The following is an 18,190-nucleotide window of genomic DNA, read 5'->3' on the forward strand; positions in this document are numbered from 1 at the left end:
TATTTGGCTGCAATTCCTGCATTGCAAGAGGTTGGAAGATGACCTCTGGGATCCCTTTCAACTGCAGTTATATGATTCTTTTTGCACTGCACCCCCTAGCCAAAAGTAATCTACCATGGGTGTTAGGATACAGAATGGCTGACAGAATGGCTGTCAGCAACAACCATTTCCCCACTGCACTGCTTAATTCGTATTTTTATAACTTCCGTAGAAAATGGCAGAATATATTTTATATAAAATTATTCACTATCAGATATGGTAACAAAACAAAGTTCACTCTAGAGGTTGAGAGTATGCACTATCCATATGACATTTCTAACATGGTATTGTAGCAAAACCAGCGTTGGCTGAAGGAAAGAACTCCACACCACTATTATCACAAAAATGCATGCCATGAGTCTAAGTTAGATGCCTCAGTTTGCAAAGATCTCAAGGCCGCATCTAGCCATACAGCATTATACTTTTAGTTGATAACAGTCTTTTCACCTACACGAAGTTGCTTCTGAAATTTAGGGTAACCCCCAAACCAATTTGATATAGTGCAGATGAAAGTATGGAAAATTTATATGCAAACAATTCCCAACCTGCTGGATTAACTCTATTATATTTTAACCATATAAACCTAAGAATCATTTTAAATCAGCTAGCACTATCCTTCAATTTATGAGGTTCAAAAATTAATGATGTGCCATAACACAGATTGGACCTAATGCACATCTTTTAGTTCCATGAAATCAGTTTGATTATGCATTTTCAGGTAACTGGCAAATGCCAAGGTGCAGTTGTGTATTGCATCAATCCTACAATGTTCTTCAAATTATACTCTAATGATAAAGTATAACTGAATGAACCTTTGGGAAGAAGCACATTCCACCACTAATTGCCAAGACAAGTGCAGGATGCAGAACGTTTTCTAGTATTCAGCGTTCACCTGGTCACTAAACTATAGCCTTTAGTTTAAAGTATTTCTTGATGTTTTAATACAAAATCTTACTATATAATACCTTTGGCAAGAAAGACAAAACTATTTTGACAGCTCATATTACCTGCACATTCAGTATTAGCCACTCATATGAATTGCAGAAAATTGAAACCACAAATTCTTTAAATACTGAATACCTGCAGATGTTTAGCTCTCCAATATTGCTGTAACAACTGTTTACTTTCTGCTCAAGCTTAACTACATTGTGTGATAACTAAAAGGCATTTTTAATGTATTGAGGCCAACATCATGGGTTGTCAAAGAATATGTTTAATAAAAAATAATTAAACTTCCATTTGCTCTATAGAACATCATAGAAAGTAATTCAATAAATTACAAATGACTTTAAGACGCTTTTTCAACTACAAGAAAGCAAATTCAGACTACACAGAAAACAACTGGCAAATATTGCAAAATGTCCAAAAGAAAAACAGGACTAAGACGGATCATGAAGCCTGAAACAAGGGATAGAAATACAAGGCAATAAGAGCTAAATTTCTTTTTAGTCACTACCAACATACACTTCTTCACCATATTGGATATCTTTTGTACTGAAATTTCAGTATTAATGTAAATCTAATAAAGGCTCCTTTACAACCCTTGACTTTATGCAGTCACACTTGCATATTGTTTAGCCGACAGAGCTACATATTTCTCACCTTTCAGCTGATGCTGATTAAAAAAACACCTTTACTTCATATTCAAATCTTTCAGTCACACATTGAAACTGTAAAATTTCCTTATTACAGAGATATCACTAGAATGGTAAGTAAAATTCACTTGACCATAATTAGGAAAATACTTTATTTCATAAATTTATTAAAAATTATGTTTAGGATTTCTTTTTGGGGGAGGTACGTAGGGGTATGGTGCAAAGTGATATTGTTGAAATACTCCATTGACTAAGTCAACAACCGTGTTTGGAAAACTTTGGCTATATCATGGATACATACAAGATAAATAAAAGTGCTATATTACAAAGGGCAAAATATTAAATATGTAATACATCCTTTCATGATGAATAATTGCTACCCCTTTTCTTGTGGCATGTTTTGACTATTGCTAAGACATGGAAGGGCCAAACAAGTCATACTATTCCGGGGAGGGAAAATACAGTAAACCAGCACAATCCAAATGATACTTTTATAACTGTAATTACATGTAATACTGCTTTCTAGTCAAAGGGGTTAATAATTTTGCATGTACAAACTTTATTTTTATTGGTAAAGATCTTGGTAAAAAACAACACTGTCTTGTTTACTGTACAAGCAAGCAACAGAACTGTATCAAAATACTAAATTATTTCCTTTTGAAAAGATTTGTCACTGACTATATCATCAGTATTTTTTTACCCATTCACTCAACTTGCCTATTCTTGGACCACAAGTGAAATTAATACAAGCTCACACCTTTTCACCTCAGTTCCACTGTATGGTGTGAATCTGTGATTCTACCATGTCAGAGTAATAGCAGCTTCAGCAGAACAAGGAATCCTATTACATATCTGATTTTATGCATCAAGGTTCTAAGGATCTGTATTCAAACAGATGCTTTATAAGCACAGTCATACCATGGTTTCATGGAACACATTTCTCACATCATTGTTGAAAGTGCTTTTTAAAAGTTAAGTTATTGGGCAACTCAGCATTATTACAACTAACAGATAGATGATACCCTAAATTTTGATTTTGGGTAACATTATTCTACATAGTCAAATCCAAACCTGTAGAGAAATATGAGTATTTTTAAACATGACTACATTTCCTCTTACCATTATTAACTGGTAACTACAGGAGTTTACATGACAAACATACACAAAAGAGAAACAAACAAAACAAACAAGCCATTTTCACAAGGATCTAATCCTTATCCTTATAACATGAAGTATGCAGTGTTGAAGTGGCACTTTGAGTTATTTCAGCTTGTGGATACAGCTCCTCAACAACATGAAGGCTGTAGAAGGAGCAAAATCTTAACATTAAAAAGGTATCCATGGTGTCGAAGAAAGTAAGAAAGGGATTTTTGTGACTATTATTACAAGAGTGCAACTGGTAATGGTCATTTCCCTTGCAAAATTAACATACACAGGATGCCTTTAAAAAGCAAAGCAGAATATGAAAACAAGTAGAGAAACCAATGTAAACTTCCTAAACTAACTCAGCTGAGGTAACAAGTAGCCAATCTAACTGGCTGAATGGGAAACTTTTCTTTTAAAACAGAGTTGTACCTGAATTGGAAACATCAGCAGTGCATCACAACACTAGAGCATTTTCTTGTAATTAAAACAATGGATGGTGATGTAGTTTCTACAGCTTTCATGACATTCATTAGCTGCCCAAATTATTGCTGAGTTTTGATCTGTAAATTATAGGTGTCAAGGAGGCTGTAAAACTATATTCAAATTAAATCAAGAATGCGCATAAAGAATTTTGTGTTCACTACAAATATATTAAATATACAGCTCTTACTAAGCAATTTTTAAAAATTAACCCCCCAAAAACAAAATTATAATGCCTTTTGCTGTAATTCTTTTTTTTTTTTTACACAATTGTGTATTTGATAGTACATACAAGTTCAGAAACTTATGAACCTCAAGAAATATTACATGCAAAACGTCTTTGAAAGCAGTTTGCACTTCTAAACAAATACTGAAATGTTCGGTCTTTAAATTATTGATGCACTCACTCAACACTGGTTATTTACAACAAAATAATTCAAGAATAAATTCAAAATCAGTTTATAATTTAAGTGCAGAGTTTGGTGTCAGTCTTCATCACTAGAATCCGAATCCTCAGACGAGGACGATGTACTGTCTGACCCAGAGGAAGCATCGGCTTTCTCTGAACCCTCATCTGTGCTGTTTTCATTGCGAGAGCTAGGCTCTGCTCCCCTTTTGTCTTCTTGATCTTTAACTCTAGAATTTTCCTCCTTTTCTTCTGTTTGCTTGGCTGTGCCTGTGCCATTGTTTTCATTGTTCTGTACATCAAAAATATTGGATTGGGACAAAGCTGGGATATGGAGATTAAGGCCTGGAGTGAGAAGCATCCCTGGATAAAGTATATTGGACAATAGTAAGGGGTTAAGAGCAAGGGGGCTGGCGGCTGCTGCTGCAGCAGCAGCAGATGATGTGGAAGGAGAACCCGACACAGAGTTTTCTCCACCATTATGTGCATTTTGGCTCTCTGTCCTTTCTTTTTTCCCGTCGGGCTCTCTTGAGTCATTTCCCTTTTTTTCCTCGGAAGCAGATTCTGTAGATTTTGTGAGGAGTCCTCCCATTCCTAGCAAATTTGGTAAGCCAGCCATTCCTGAAAGCAGCATGGGAAACACAGCAGCCATGTTTTTCGCCTCCCCAGCAGTGTTCAAACTAGTCGGCATTCCCATTAAGCCTGCTGTCACTTGCAGTGACTGAAAATTTTGCAGATTTTGCTGTAAGGCCTGGAGAGTAGATAGATCCACCCCTGGCAGCAGCCCATTGGCTAACAAAGGGTTGACCGGTATGCTTGCTGCTGCTGTTGCTGCAGCAGCAGCTGCCTTGGCAATCTCGCTTTTAGGTCTTCTTCCTCTCCTGCTTACTTCCTCTCGCACAACAGGCCCTGTGAGAATACGGTCAAACATGCTTTCAGGAAGAAATCCCTGAAAGGGGAAAAAAAATGAAACTTGGGTTATTGCATTCTTTAATGCAGCTACCTGTTTCTGCATCTTAAAAATATGCTGTAGCTAAATTGAGAAAATAAGTATTAAAATCAATTTCAAACATCTGCCGATAATATGGTAGAATAGATACAGCATAGTTAGGAATGTTAGCTGGAAACCAGAAAAATAATGCAAATAAAATCATTTGCAAAAGCTGCCTTTTACAGCTTTTGAACTTTACTTTATATAGTGCCTTCATTGTACATGGCACATAACAATACAAATAAGCAAGAGTGTTCTCAAGACTCAAAATTTTCCTAGTTGTTTCCAAACTGCTTAAAACAGGGATCACACTGCTTTAAGGCTAATCTGCTTTCTCTGGTAAGTAAAGCTACAAAATTATGACGCCCCCTCTAGTACTCACAGATTGTTTTACAACATCTGCCCATTCAGGAGCTACTCCATATTCAGGATTCTCTTTCAGGAATCTGCACAGGTCCTTCAGTGGTGGAGCAAAAGCACCTCCTACCTGAAATGTAAGGATCAAAAATGGATTAAACATTTATCAGTATACTTCATGGATCCAACACTTAGTTTGCACTCATAACTTAACAAGCTATCTTGTTTCTGTCTGCTAGAATAGTTATGGTGACACATCATCATCATCATCATTATTATTATTATTATTATATTTATATTTATACACCGTCCTTCAACATAAGAGCTAAGGGCAGTTCACAGAATAAAATACAGGATAAAAACAAGTAAATAATTAAAACAAGACAACAAAACAATAACCCTTCCTTCACATTTAAAAGGTTGTAGAATATTAATCGGCCAAAAGCCTGGTTGAAGAGAAATGTTTTTGTCTTGGGAGAGCATTCCACAAACAGGGAGCCACTACAGAGAAGGCCCATTCTCGTGTTGGCACCCTCTGGAGGAGGCACACAAAGAAGGGCCTCTGATGATGAAAGCTGAGGCTGTGATGGTTTATATAGGGAGAGGCGGTCCTTGAGGTAGGGCACCAAGCTGGCATGTCTCTGGATGACAAAAGTTAAAGAAATACCTTTCTAGCATTCCTTCTATTGATTAGCTGAACACGTTCTTCCCCAGTAAGGCTATTAATATCCAGCTTATTAGGATTGCGACAACGGTGCCTTTTTTGTTTGGGTCTTCCTTCATGAAGCTGCATTTTCTGTGGTAGCAGAATTAAAAATACATATATATGTGAGCCCTCACCATTAAAGCTGCTTATGAATAACATATTTATGCTTAAGGACCTACTTAACAAAGGTTTTACTTCTTAAATATGATGCACATTAAGTTTTATATTAAACACCACAATATTTTCAAATGGCCTCAAACCATGCTAAAATTATCATATATGTACTCATAGCGTGTTCAAAATTACAACCCTATATTAAAAGATGAATATTACACAGAATTAGCTTGCTATATTCAAATATCACAGCACAGTTAGAATGAATGGAAATACTTACAGGAATAAAAGCTCCTAAATCTTCAACATAGCCAGGATGTTCATTGAACCATTTCTCCAAATCTTTTCTTTTAGGGGCATCATCGCCTGCAAGTCTTGTTCCATCTTTCAAGTTAATAACTGGAACTGGGCTTTCTGCATCACACACGCCGTGGGAAGGTACATATGGAAGTGCTGGGTTTATTCCTGGAGCAACCTGAGGGACATTAATGCTATGGCAAACCTGCAGAAATACAAAGTGTTATGAGTACTGTTCTACTTAGTTCAGGCATAGGCAAACTTGGCCCTCCAGATGTTTTGGGACTACAACTCCCATCATGCGTTGCTAACAGGACCAGTGGTCAGGGATGATGGGAATTGTAGTCGTGAAACATCTGGAGGGTCGAGTTCGCCTATGCCTGACTTAGTCGATTGGAGATTGCTGATTGCAGTCTGAGAGCTCTCTCTCGAGCTGCATCAACAGAAGTATAGTGTCCAAATCAAAGGAAGTACAGTAATAGCACTACTCTATTCTGCCTTGGTCAGACCACAGCTGGAGTAATGTGTCTTGTACTGGGCACCACCATTTAAGAATGATATTGACAAGCTGGAAGAAATGCAGAGGAGGGCAACCAGAATTATAAAGTGTCTGGAAACCAAGCCTTATGAGGAATGGTTGATGGAGTTGGGTATGTTTGGCTTAGATGAAAGGAGGCAGAGAAGAGACGATAGCCACCTTCAAGTATCAATAGGAAGATGGAGCAAGCTTGTTTTCTCCTGCTCCAGAGGGTAGGACTTGAATCAATGGCTTCAAGTTATAAGAAACTAAATTCTGATCAAACATGAGGAAGAACACTGGAAGTTTTAAAGCAGAGTTTGGATGACCACCTGTCATGTACAATCTAGTTGAGATTCCTGCATTGCAGAGGGTTGGACTGCATGACCCTCACATTTACATATTCAAGATGTCAACCCTGCTAAAAAAGTTTTGTCTTGCATAAATATATGAACCTGATTAAATAAGATGCTGGATGGGAATGTCAATGCATTTTGTAATATCAATGCCAAAGCTAATACCAGTAGTACAATACAAGAAATCTACTGAAGCAGGCTGGCTTCTATTTGGCCAATATAAAGACATTAAAGCCTCCAAAATTAATAACATTTACATCAGGACAGCATGTATACTTAAAATATCAATTCACATCTGCTTACGTGGTTAGGTGCTTTGTTTCTATTAATAAACAGGATATCTACTCCTTCCACATTCTTCCTCCTTCCTCTCCTCTTTTTCATTACAGGCTGGTCATCAACTATTATTCCATTTGCAGTAGCTGTTGATTGACTGGAAGTTCCTAATCAAATTAACAGTTTCATAAAATTAGCAACAAAAGACTTTTTTTCAAAATGAATATGAACAACTGTAAAAGTAGCAACAAAAAAAGTCACTGAAAGTAAAATGAATTTATAGAAAAAGGTTCTAGCGTATCTATGAGACAGAGTTTTACTCTGAGTAGGCCATTCAAAGTAAGAACATGACTAAGGTTCATTAATTTATCTGGGCATACACTGGGCATACACTCCACCCAGGGGTGGAGGAAGGGGTGTGTGGTGGAGGTGGACTTCCCTGGGTGTCTTCACTGAGGGAGGTGACATTTGACGCGCCGCCTACCTGCGACTCCCAAGCCTACCCCGAGCCATCGGCGGAAGGGGAGGAGCTGCAACACTTTGCCAGTGGCATTCTCCCCTTCCCCCTTCATTTTGACAGCTTGGGGGAGGGTTGCGAGTCGTGGGGGATGGCGCGCCAAATGTCCGCCAGAGGCAGCTCACTCTGCCCCTGGCTGCAGGGCATGTGTGCCGTTCCATGCGCCCCAGGGGCTATCCTGCACCTGGGAGGACACCCTTCGTGCCCCGCTCCCCTCGGGAGCGTTCTCTGCTCCCCTCGGGAGCGCGTCCACCCTGGGCAGCACGGGCATATGCCCCGCCGCTGTACCACTCCAGGATTATGTGGCATACATATTAATACTGATGTCAAAGTACCCAACTTCAATAGGCTCTATATTCTTTTCTCCCCGCAATTACAACCTGACACCAGGGGAATAACAGGCCTGCAAACATACAGGACCATGTCAAGGCCAAAGAAAACCTCAGCATTTTCTCAGCTCACTTATCACCATTACTTTATGCTACAGCTCTTCCTTCAAAAGAGTTGCTATTCAGCCTTGTAAAGCTGTAACATTTTTACTTATTTGAGTTAGGTTCTAGATAGCAGAACATCATCCAAATTATTTGAAGTGTATGCATTCTTTCACTTATGCAATCATCAATGGCAGTAATAGAACTTGTTCATAAATGTTTCAGAGTTAGGGACAAGCAAGTGAGGTAGCCACATTTACTGATAACACTAAATTGTTCAGGGAAGTTAAGAACAGAAAGGGTTGTAAGGAGCTACAAAACAATCTCTTCAAACTGTACCACATCATACTGTAAACGGGGACTTGATTGAATGGTACTTCATAACATTCCTTGTTAAGAGAGCCATGGAGAGAGATTCTGGTCTTCTCTCTCTCTGACATACCAGTTTAATATGTGCGGGGAATGCTTTTGTGTATGACATAGCATCCAGCTGAGCACCCATCTGAAGTATGAAGTGTCACAGCACAGAACCAAGCTTATCACATTAGTAAAACTAATGTGACAAACAGTTAAACAGCTTGGAATGGCAATCCAAAAATTATTAATACAATATCTAAGTAGCAAACCTTTTGGCATTAGACACTGGCTTTCACACAATGCTTACCCAACTCTGGCAAAGACTTTGGGAAATTGGCAAGGCTGGTCTCTGAAGCATTCTGGAGTTCCTGTAGCCTGGCAAGGTATTGCTGCTGTCCTAATGTACCATCTTCACTTTCAAATGGTCTTTTCTGAGAAAACCCCTGCTTCTGAAAAATTAATTTCAAACCCCCTTCCTGTTAAACAAACATGAGGGTTAGCACATTTCTTTGGGAAGAACAAACCAATGAAATAGTTTAAGATCTTCATTTGCAATTTCTTTCAAGAAGAATTGATCTTCTCTCATACACGCATCTAAGTAACTGGCAGCCTTTAGTCAGGTACAGTAATGACTGCAACTGAATACTTTTATAAATAAGTATGTATTAAAACATAAATTTGTGGATATCAAGTTAATTATTATAAAGGGTTTGTATTCATTAGTATGTATTACTATTGACCTTTTAGCATAAGAGCCTAAGGAATTCTGATTTGTTCACCAAGGGCATTTAAAAACTGGATATCTGGAAGTTCCTGTTTTCAGACATTCAAGACTGAGTTCAGAAGAGCTAGACACTCTGGAAAGCACCTTCAGCACTAAAGACAGCAGAAGAAAGGCTATATGAGAAAGCATCCCACCAGCAAGGCTTCAAAAGTCCAAGAATTGTTGTCATTTGTTGATCAATTCTGAATTCTTTTTTTTTTAAAGGGAGGGGGGATGCCCCATAGAAATTTATCCCAAAATACCCATAAATGTGTGTGTGAAGGAAATAAGATTGAGAGCAGGCAGCCACTTGTAGGTAAAGCACGCTGCACACCGCAATCGCAATCAGGTCCTAGGGCGATAAAAATAAACATACGTCATTGATTTTCACTGTAAACTCCTTTTCCCGTACATGCTTCTTCACCTTTGACATCTGTGGTGACTGATCATTTTCTTCTTTAACATCTGCACATGGAGGTGTTGGTACACTGGGCTCACTGTACTCTGCAGCGGCACCCGGGCTGTCTAAAAGCTTGGTGGTATAAAATGAAGCCACGGTATTGCTGTCGTAACTTCTCCGTGCCGAAGGCCATTTACCTTTCAATATTGTTTGACAAATACTATCCAGACGGTTAATCATAACCCGATCCTAGAAGGAATAGAAGGCAGTTAATAGCCTACTTTTCTATCTCAACAGTTAAAAGAACTTGCTAAATTAATCTGAGTAATTAATAAACAACCAACAAAATGTGGCAAGGCTGCAGGATCATCAGGAGAGTTTTGATCTACCACTTAACAAATATGTTCTTCTCATTGTGGTCATAATTTGGCATTATGATTTCTCTTGCTTTGTACATAAGAAGGGTAATAATACTGCCTTCAATAATCTCTACAGATGCACAAACCATGTTTTAAATTCCACTCAGGCTAGCATCACTGTTCAGGATTGATGTGACTGTTGCGGGGGGACGGGGACGGAAGCCTGTCCACAGCAAAGAGTTATAGTTACTTCCAGAGAACAGAAATGCTGGGGGCAGTGACTGAAAAAAAACTAGGTCTGAACAGGCCAATAGTCAGAAGGGTTTTTCTGAACAGGATGCAGTAACAGATTCTTGTGTCTCCTTCTCCCTTTCCTTTTAGGCAGGAAAATTGACTGCAGCTTCTAGAATGAAGCCATATAGTTAAGCTCTTCTAGCACTGATAGTGAAAGTGAACATTTGGTGGCAGACAACTGGATCTCTGACATAACTGAGTGGCTGGGCAAAGAGCAGGGTGTTACCAGCATGTGACTGAGGGGAATATTTATTCCCATATCACATATCTTCTAAAATAATCACCATATGCTGGAGAAATTATAGATGTGGTGGCCAGTCCAAGAGGCAAGAACACAGTAGTATTAATGCTTCCAATTATAGAAAAAAAATGCAGTAGTGCCAGTGAAAGGAGCACAGTGGCCATCTCTGATACTGAATGATAAAATAACTACTTCTTCCCAGCCATGTCAGGAAGCAACTGAAGCCCAAATTTATATACTTCTCAAATTCAGAAGTTTGAAGAAAATGAATTAGCAAATTCAGTATTTTTTGGAAGGAAATCTATATAGATTTATATACATGTAGTCTTAGGACTCTGCTAGACTGGTAAAAGAAAAAGTGATTTATATATCGTGTATATGCAATGGCGATGTGGAGTCCACTTTTTCTTTCCCTGTTTTCCCTGTTTAAATTTACATTTTAAACTGAAACACTTCTTTGATGTGTTTAGATCCAGCCTTACTAACTTACCTTTGGCCAGTAGGAAGCAGCCAACATATATCCACCTTGTAAGATACAGTTAGAATTTGGTGTTCCATTATTCATTTGAAAACTGTCCTGGGTTTCATCCTGCACAGTGCTTAGGGAAGCTACACTCTCTTCATCATATGCTTTCAAAAGAGGCGTTCCTTCTGCTGAGGGAAACAATTTAAGGTTATTAGAGCATAAAATTTCCAATAATGGATACCCTATTTCTGCAACACAAAAATGATTTGATATGCAAATGGTGATATTAAACGTTAGTCACATTCAGGGTAAACCCATGTGATTTCATTAGGTCTACTCTCAGTTTGACTAATATTTGATATCACTTGATAGTTTTTATCCTGAGAAAACTTGGATTGCTTCTATGGCCAAAAGTGAGTATTTTATCAGCCAGTCCTTCTGGATGTCAAAAAAGAAGAAAACTGAGACATCTTAATCAGGATCCTTGAATACTATGCAAGTATGCAAACATCTATAATAGTAAAATAAATATTTTTATTTTTTAAAAATCAAACATTCTAGATCTTAGTCTAGATCATATCTTATAATAGAAATTACTTCTTAGCACCGCTATTGCCCACTGTTCTCACAGTCTGGATTGTACACAAACAGTGCAGCATGAATCAGAGGCCATTGTGGGACAACTGGGCATGAGATACAGGAGGACTAGTGTACAAGTTGCTCTTTACAAACCATCATTTCAAGACTCTGAGGGACAGAACTGCTGAGAACTGCTACGACAATAGTTCCAAAACAGTCCTCAAGTGCCATTACACTGAAAATCAAGACATGAGATTATCATGGTATGAACAATTTACTGCCATAACTTTAGACAGAAAATATAACTAGGCAAATTTGATGGGCAATAATTTTAACCCTCAAGAAATTGGTAAACTAAGTGCACAGCAACAAGCACAGGAGCAATGAAAAGCTAGAAACCAAGAGAACAAAATAAACTGATTCTATCAATTACCTAGTGCTTCATTCTAGGCTGCAAAGAATGATACCAAGCTAATAACTGCTTGGCCTGAATTTCTAAGCGCAGCCCTTCTCTGGAGATATAACCATAGGAAGAAACAATATCTGAATAGACCTTATAGTCTCTGAATCCTGTATTACATTTTTTAGTGTCAACACTGTAGTAGTGAATGCTAGCAAAAGTTGGTTTCATTCACGACTCTAGAATATGGCAAATGCAATGTTATAAGAAAAAACTACTCCTTTTCCCTTATGGGGTAGCCAAGAGCCCGTATAGACTCCTTAGGTATAGAGTCCTATTGGAAGGAAAAAATAACAGAGGCCAACCAGAGAATATTGAGAAGCAAGGAAGCTAGTAAGCCTGATCTTTATTAGCTATTGCAACAGGGTGCACACTACCACACACAGGAGACAGGAGGGACCCAGAACAATGGTGCAGAATCCCTTATATAGACTTTTGAAGTTGCCCACCCTGTAGCCAGAGACCAACCCCAAAACATCATAAATACATCACAGAAGGAGGCGGTCTCCAACAAAATTCCTGTTTGCAAGGATACCTAATAATGGCCACTGATTCTTCTACCTGGACAGCCTGGCCATTCTTTTGTGATGGTAAATGCTTACTTCCTAAATACAGGTCGCAGACTCACCCTATTCATACACAAATATGCCCTTAAGACAGGATTTGAGCAAACATACAATGGGGAGGCTTTCCCATTTTCTTCCTCACTGCAGAGAAATATTTGAGGTCAATTTGGGAGAGGCAAAATGGTTTCAGGATTGCTCTCCTATACTATTTCAGACATGTGGTTTATATACTTATGTATGGGTTTGCCTTGTAAATTTATGAACATATGATTTATATATATATGAGACGTTAGAATTCCAAAACAGCAACTACAGCTGTCCATAATCTTGATGTTGTTTACAAAATACATGGGGAATTTTACTTTGAATAGCTGAGAAGTCTGAATGTGCCAAAATACTTTAGAAGTTTAGTGTAATAATTCAATCATAAAGCCCAAACAGTGTGTATACTATATATTCTCTTTAGAAAAGCATAAACCATACTTTTACTGAGCTCTTATACTAAGATTAAGTTGTTGTTGTTTAGTCGTTCAGTCGTGTCCGACTCTTCGTGACCCCATGGACCAGAGCACACCAGGCACTCCTGTCTTCCACTGCCTCCTGCAGTTTGGTCAAACTCATGTTCGTATTCCCCCCCCCCCAAAAAAAACCTTGCAAATTAATTTTATGCACAGCAAAGGAAGTTAACATATCAAATACATATTATGTATTTACATAAAATCAAATATGAATGGCTAGGCAGCATTCTTGTAGTTGCATTCCTAATTTTTTTAAAAAAAGAAATCAAATACGGGGAAAAAGGTAAAAATATGTTCTAATTTTACTTTCAGCAACAGCTGTTGCAATTCATGAAGCCACATTTCTACTTTTCATAGAGCAAGAACAGTATTTTTCTAGCCTGTTCGTGATTACAGCATTATATGGCACCCCCGTAGTCCAGTTTCCTACAATTCAAATATTTATTTACATGCTATATTAAGGGGAAAGGGGCCTTATGTCAACCTTCTCCCAGCACGTTTAAAGCAAATTAGCTCTTAATTAGCCTTTTGAATGTGAAAATGAGTGAAACAGCACTTACGTCGCTTTTGTGATTCTTCTTCATCACTGTCACTTTCTTCTGACGAAGAGGATGACGATGATGATGAGGAGGAAGAGGATGATGAAGAGGACGATGATGCTGAAGAACAAGATGAAGAAGATGAGGAACTGGATCCTGATCTGGAACGTGAGCAAGAGGATGAAGAGGATGATGAAGATGAAGATGATCTGGAAGAACAGGTTGATCTATCTGAATCAGAATCTGAATCGGAGCTTGATTCTGATCCTCTCTTGTTAGGTCTCTGTTTTTTGGAAGCAGTGTTAGGAGTTAGGGGTTCTGTCCTTGCAGCAACCATACGCCTGTCACTGTCTGCCTTTACAACAGGTTTCTGGTCTGTAGCATGAGATGGTGTGCCATTATTTGGGCTCAAAGGTTCAGTCTTTACTCCTGTTCGCATATCCTCAGCAGATATGGATTCTTCTCCAGAAGAATGTGGATCTTCTTTATGGTTTTCATTCTTAACTTTTGTATCCTCAAGTGCGTTCCCTTTAATATCTAGCAGCCTTGCCTGAGGTGCAAGAGGAGATGCAGACAACACCATCTGATACTGATGCAAAAGTGGTGTAGGAGTTATTGGAAGTGCTACTTTACTTTGACTGTAGTTCCTCTGGGCTGACATAAATGAAAGTTCAGGATCACGAAGGATGTGGTAGTCTGTTCGGCTAACCCCATGCTTTGCAGCTCCAATCAGTAAATCCCAGTCATGAGTCCCACATTCCCACCAAACTGGCAAATCAGGATTAAGCTGACAAAGTTTTATTCGCTCAAATATCTGTGGATGACGGACAGCTTGTTCTCGCACCTTCCTGAGAAGTTCAATGCGATACAAGGTTCGAGATGCACGCTCTTCTGTAATTGGCTGGATGAAAATATTGGGATCCACAAGTTCTGCACAGGAAACACACACAAGAATCAGCAACTCTAAGAACAGGAATTATAATTAAACTTTTAAAATAACAGCACTCTTTAGGAGGTTAGAATGTCTAACGTAATATTAAGTATTAATATAACTTTTGGTTGATCAGCTACTAACTTTTTAGGTCAGAGATTACTTGGAAACTATAGCCCATGCTCTGGTCACTACCAGATTTAATTATTGTAACATACTCTAATTGGGGCTGACGTTGAAGATGACTGGGAAACTTCAACTGGTTCAAAGAGTTGCAGCCGAAATACAAGCTGAAGTTCCATTTAGAACTCACATAACCCCTGTTCTAAAACAATGTCACTAGTTGCCAGTTAGTTTCCAGGATCAATTCAAGGTACTCACATTAGCATTTAAAATCCTAAATACCTTCAGCACCAAATATCCAAAAGACTGCCTCCCTGCCTTCAGCCTCTCTCAGGGTGGGGGGTTCTTGATAGTTTCAACACCCTCAAAAGTTTAGGGGATAGCTGCTCAGGAGAAGGCATTTTCTGTGGCAGTCGCTAAGCTGAAAAATTCCTTATCCACAGACATGTATCTGCTGCCTTCTGCTTGAGGAAATTGTGCTGAGCATTTTGACTACCCAATATATAAATGCAATTAAAATACTGTAGTCCGATAGATTTTTGTCTAGTCAATATCACTTTATACAATACAGTTCTATCTCATAAAGACTGCTATTCTTACATGCTGGGGGAAGCTGTTTGTTGCTCCTGCTTCATGCAAAGAACAATTTGGTTTAGCATTTTTCAATAAAAAAGTTGTTGTAGCTTCTGTTGCCTGTTTATTTTTCATAAAGGAAAAAATAAGCAAGTAACCCACCATCTTTTGAAGGCAGGCGGCAGACTCTCCTGCACATGGCCATAAATGCATACAAGTATTTTTCTAAACTCTCATCTGTTTTCTTATGTAGCCTAGCCATGGCTCGAAACTTCGTCCAGTCAAATTGGCCTCTGTCAGGATCAAACACTACACCAAAAGTTGAAACCACTCTGTAGAAATCAGCTTCTTCTCTTCTTGTCCATCTAGATTGAAAAGAAAGAAGAAAAATAATTCCAATTAAGTAACTTTCCCCCAAAAGCACAAAGAATGATTGACTAGAAAATAGTTATTTTTTAAACCTGGCAAGCCTAGCATTTACAGACCTTTGTTGTCTTTCAATTTTGGCAGCCATTTTTGGATTTAAAGCAGCTTCTTCATACGGATTCTGCATCATACAGGCCTGGACTGGAAATGCAGGTTGTATCTGTTGGGTTTGCCTGTTCTTACTAGTACGCTGATATGCTGTTATTAGGCGGCGTAAGCGTGTAGTTAAGGCAGACTGAGTTGGCCAATAAAGCTTGTCCCCTTCAATCATCTGACCATCTATAATTAAGGAACATAAGAATTTCCTGGTGATTCTGTTTCTCCACCATAAAAACACAAGTTTGCTCTAATGTAATACAAATAAGAGTATTCACTGTAGTATCTTAAGATCATGAGGTGTTGGTTTTTTTTACCTCCATCTGTTATTATAAGATCCCCCGGTGATGATATATCATCCTAAAAAAGATTTTTTTAATTAAAAAAAAGCAGAATGAACAGAGGCATGATTCAGACACAGCACAAGTCACACATCTTGCAGATGACTGACTACTCTAAGAATAGTAATAACTCATCTTAATATGGATTATTTTAACTTCATTTTTAAATTAAGAGGCTCAAAATCTCTCCAAAGAAAAAATAATCCCTATAGTTTAATTGAAAAGTTGCCAAGAAGCTAATTAAAAAAACTACTGTTTTAACCAATGGCAAATATGACAGTCTCATCAACTCTTAAGTTTTGGTGTAACTGAAAAAAAGAATACTGACAACACATTACCTCCATGTCATCTTTAAACATTGCTGGGGCTGGTTTATATTCTGGGTCTTCTACATCTCTGAAAAATACACATTCAGCACAGGCTTGTAAAGTATGTGTTTTTTCATACAATTGTTTTAACTACTGGATACATTTTAAATTATTTTGTGGAAGAAAAAACTTGCTACAAAGAAAATGTATTATGGTTTTAACTACTTGTACATTTTTATTTAAAGTTTTGTTCTATGTATCCTGATAATTATCATCTGGAGGACACTCTGGGTTCATAGGAGTTGTATGGCAACATGGTTCCACATCCCAGATTTAACCTTGCAAGCGATAAATAATGGTTCTAATAACCTCAAATTTCTGTACAGTACTGCAGAATCACTGTTGTTACATGTATGTTATGCTCAGAGAAAGGACCATATGGGCATATGAAAGACATACAAAGAGTTCTCTCATTCCCATGGCCTGTAAACTCATGCCAGGCAAAAGTTAGCTTTAGGGGAAAAGAGGGCTCTACGACCCTTTGGGGCTATGACCACATTTGACTGGTTTGGGGGTCAAAGCATTTTGTGCTTTTATTGTAAAAAAACAACAACAAACCCTAGTATAACCTTTGGATGCAATCCAGACAACAAAGCATTTAATTTTCCTACTAAAATCAATGGGACTGTAAAATACATTTAACTCTCTCATACTCAATTCAACGAGAAATAGCTTTCTTTTTATGATTGTTACTGAATTTTGAAGCCACCACTAAACGGGCTTAACTCTGGCTGGTTCTCACCCTTTATCTTGTTTGCATGCTCAATGAAGGAGGGTGATTCACTTTAAATAGTGTTTTTTAAAAAATCATACCCATCAATATAGTCATTGGCTCTCTGTTCTGCAGCGACTGCCTTGTCATCCGGTTTTCCCACTCTTTCCAAGAAGCAGAGAGCTGCATCTGCTCTAATTGTGTTGTACTTTTCATAACCTGAGAAACAGATATTTATTAATATTATTTCAAAAGACAAGCAATCTGTATGTGAAAAAGAAACAAGTAGTATCCCTATCACTTACCATGTTTAAAAACTCCTATTAATAGAGATTTATCTGCTTCTGTATCCCACCATTCCGCTGGAACTTCAGAGTGATCTGGCTCAGGGACCCAAATATCAATTTCACTGAAATAGTTAACCAGAAAGCTGGTGTTAAGTAAACTCAATTAAAGAATTCTGAGAAACAACATTATTTACGGATAAGGAGAAAAGAGGAAAGAGCCTCAACATGGTGTACCTGGCTTCAACTCCATCAAAAACTTTTGAGCACTCATTACCAATGACTTCTTGCTTCAAGTAATACAACATTCTAACTCGAAGTAAGACCCTAAACATAAACACACAGAAGACAATTAATTCTTCAGCCACGGGCAGAGTGTATTTTAGTTCAACAAGCTACTATTTTGGAATATATAGGAAACATGCTCAGCATTATTATCAACAAATTTAACCTTAAATTTTCCAAGTGTATTTTGAGGCCAATTTCATCACTCCACACACCTGTAGCATTTTAATGGTTACGAGTCCGTAAAAGTAGTCCCCCACACCTTCTCCATACCTAATGAC

The 18,190-nt window shown here is 38.1% G+C and overlaps 1 protein-coding gene across 21 annotated transcripts in view; it reads right to left on the bottom strand.

Annotated features, from left to right (window-relative positions):
* Positions 1-1,234: 1,234 nt before the first annotated feature.
* Positions 1,235-18,190, bottom strand: part of CHD9 (chromodomain helicase DNA binding protein 9) — a 73,367-nt gene continuing 56,411 nt past the window's right edge. For 5 of the 21 annotated variants that reach the window (XM_083750395.1, XM_083750406.1, XM_083750403.1 and 2 more), the window contains 16 exons: positions 17,862-17,951; positions 17,646-17,749; positions 17,442-17,559; positions 16,599-16,656; positions 16,237-16,279; positions 15,883-16,102; positions 15,560-15,762; positions 13,792-14,700; positions 11,133-11,296; positions 9,725-9,997; positions 8,893-9,061; positions 7,308-7,447; positions 6,115-6,336; positions 5,682-5,810; positions 5,040-5,144; positions 1,235-4,615 (listed from right to left, as the gene is read on the bottom strand). In XM_083750395.1, coding sequence (XP_083606521.1) covers positions 3,746-4,615; positions 5,040-5,144; positions 5,682-5,810; positions 6,115-6,336; positions 7,308-7,447; positions 8,893-9,061; positions 9,725-9,997; positions 11,133-11,296; positions 13,792-14,700; positions 15,560-15,762; positions 15,883-16,102; positions 16,237-16,279; positions 16,599-16,656; positions 17,442-17,559; positions 17,646-17,749; positions 17,862-17,951 — 3,817 coding nt within the window. In that variant the 3' untranslated portion in view covers positions 1,235-3,745. The remainder of the gene's footprint in view (positions 4,616-5,039; positions 5,145-5,681; positions 5,811-6,114; positions 6,337-7,307; positions 7,448-8,892; positions 9,062-9,724; positions 9,998-11,132; positions 11,297-13,791; positions 14,701-15,559; positions 15,763-15,882; positions 16,103-16,236; positions 16,280-16,598; positions 16,657-17,441; positions 17,560-17,645; positions 17,750-17,861; positions 17,952-18,190) is intronic. The other 16 variants (XM_083750414.1, XM_083750402.1, XM_083750408.1 and 13 more) reach the window with 11 other exon arrangements.

Source organism: Podarcis gaigeae (genome assembly GCF_964106915.1).
Source record: "Podarcis gaigeae genome assembly, chromosome: 8".
Lineage (NCBI taxonomy): Eukaryota > Metazoa > Chordata > Lepidosauria > Squamata > Lacertidae > Podarcis > Podarcis gaigeae.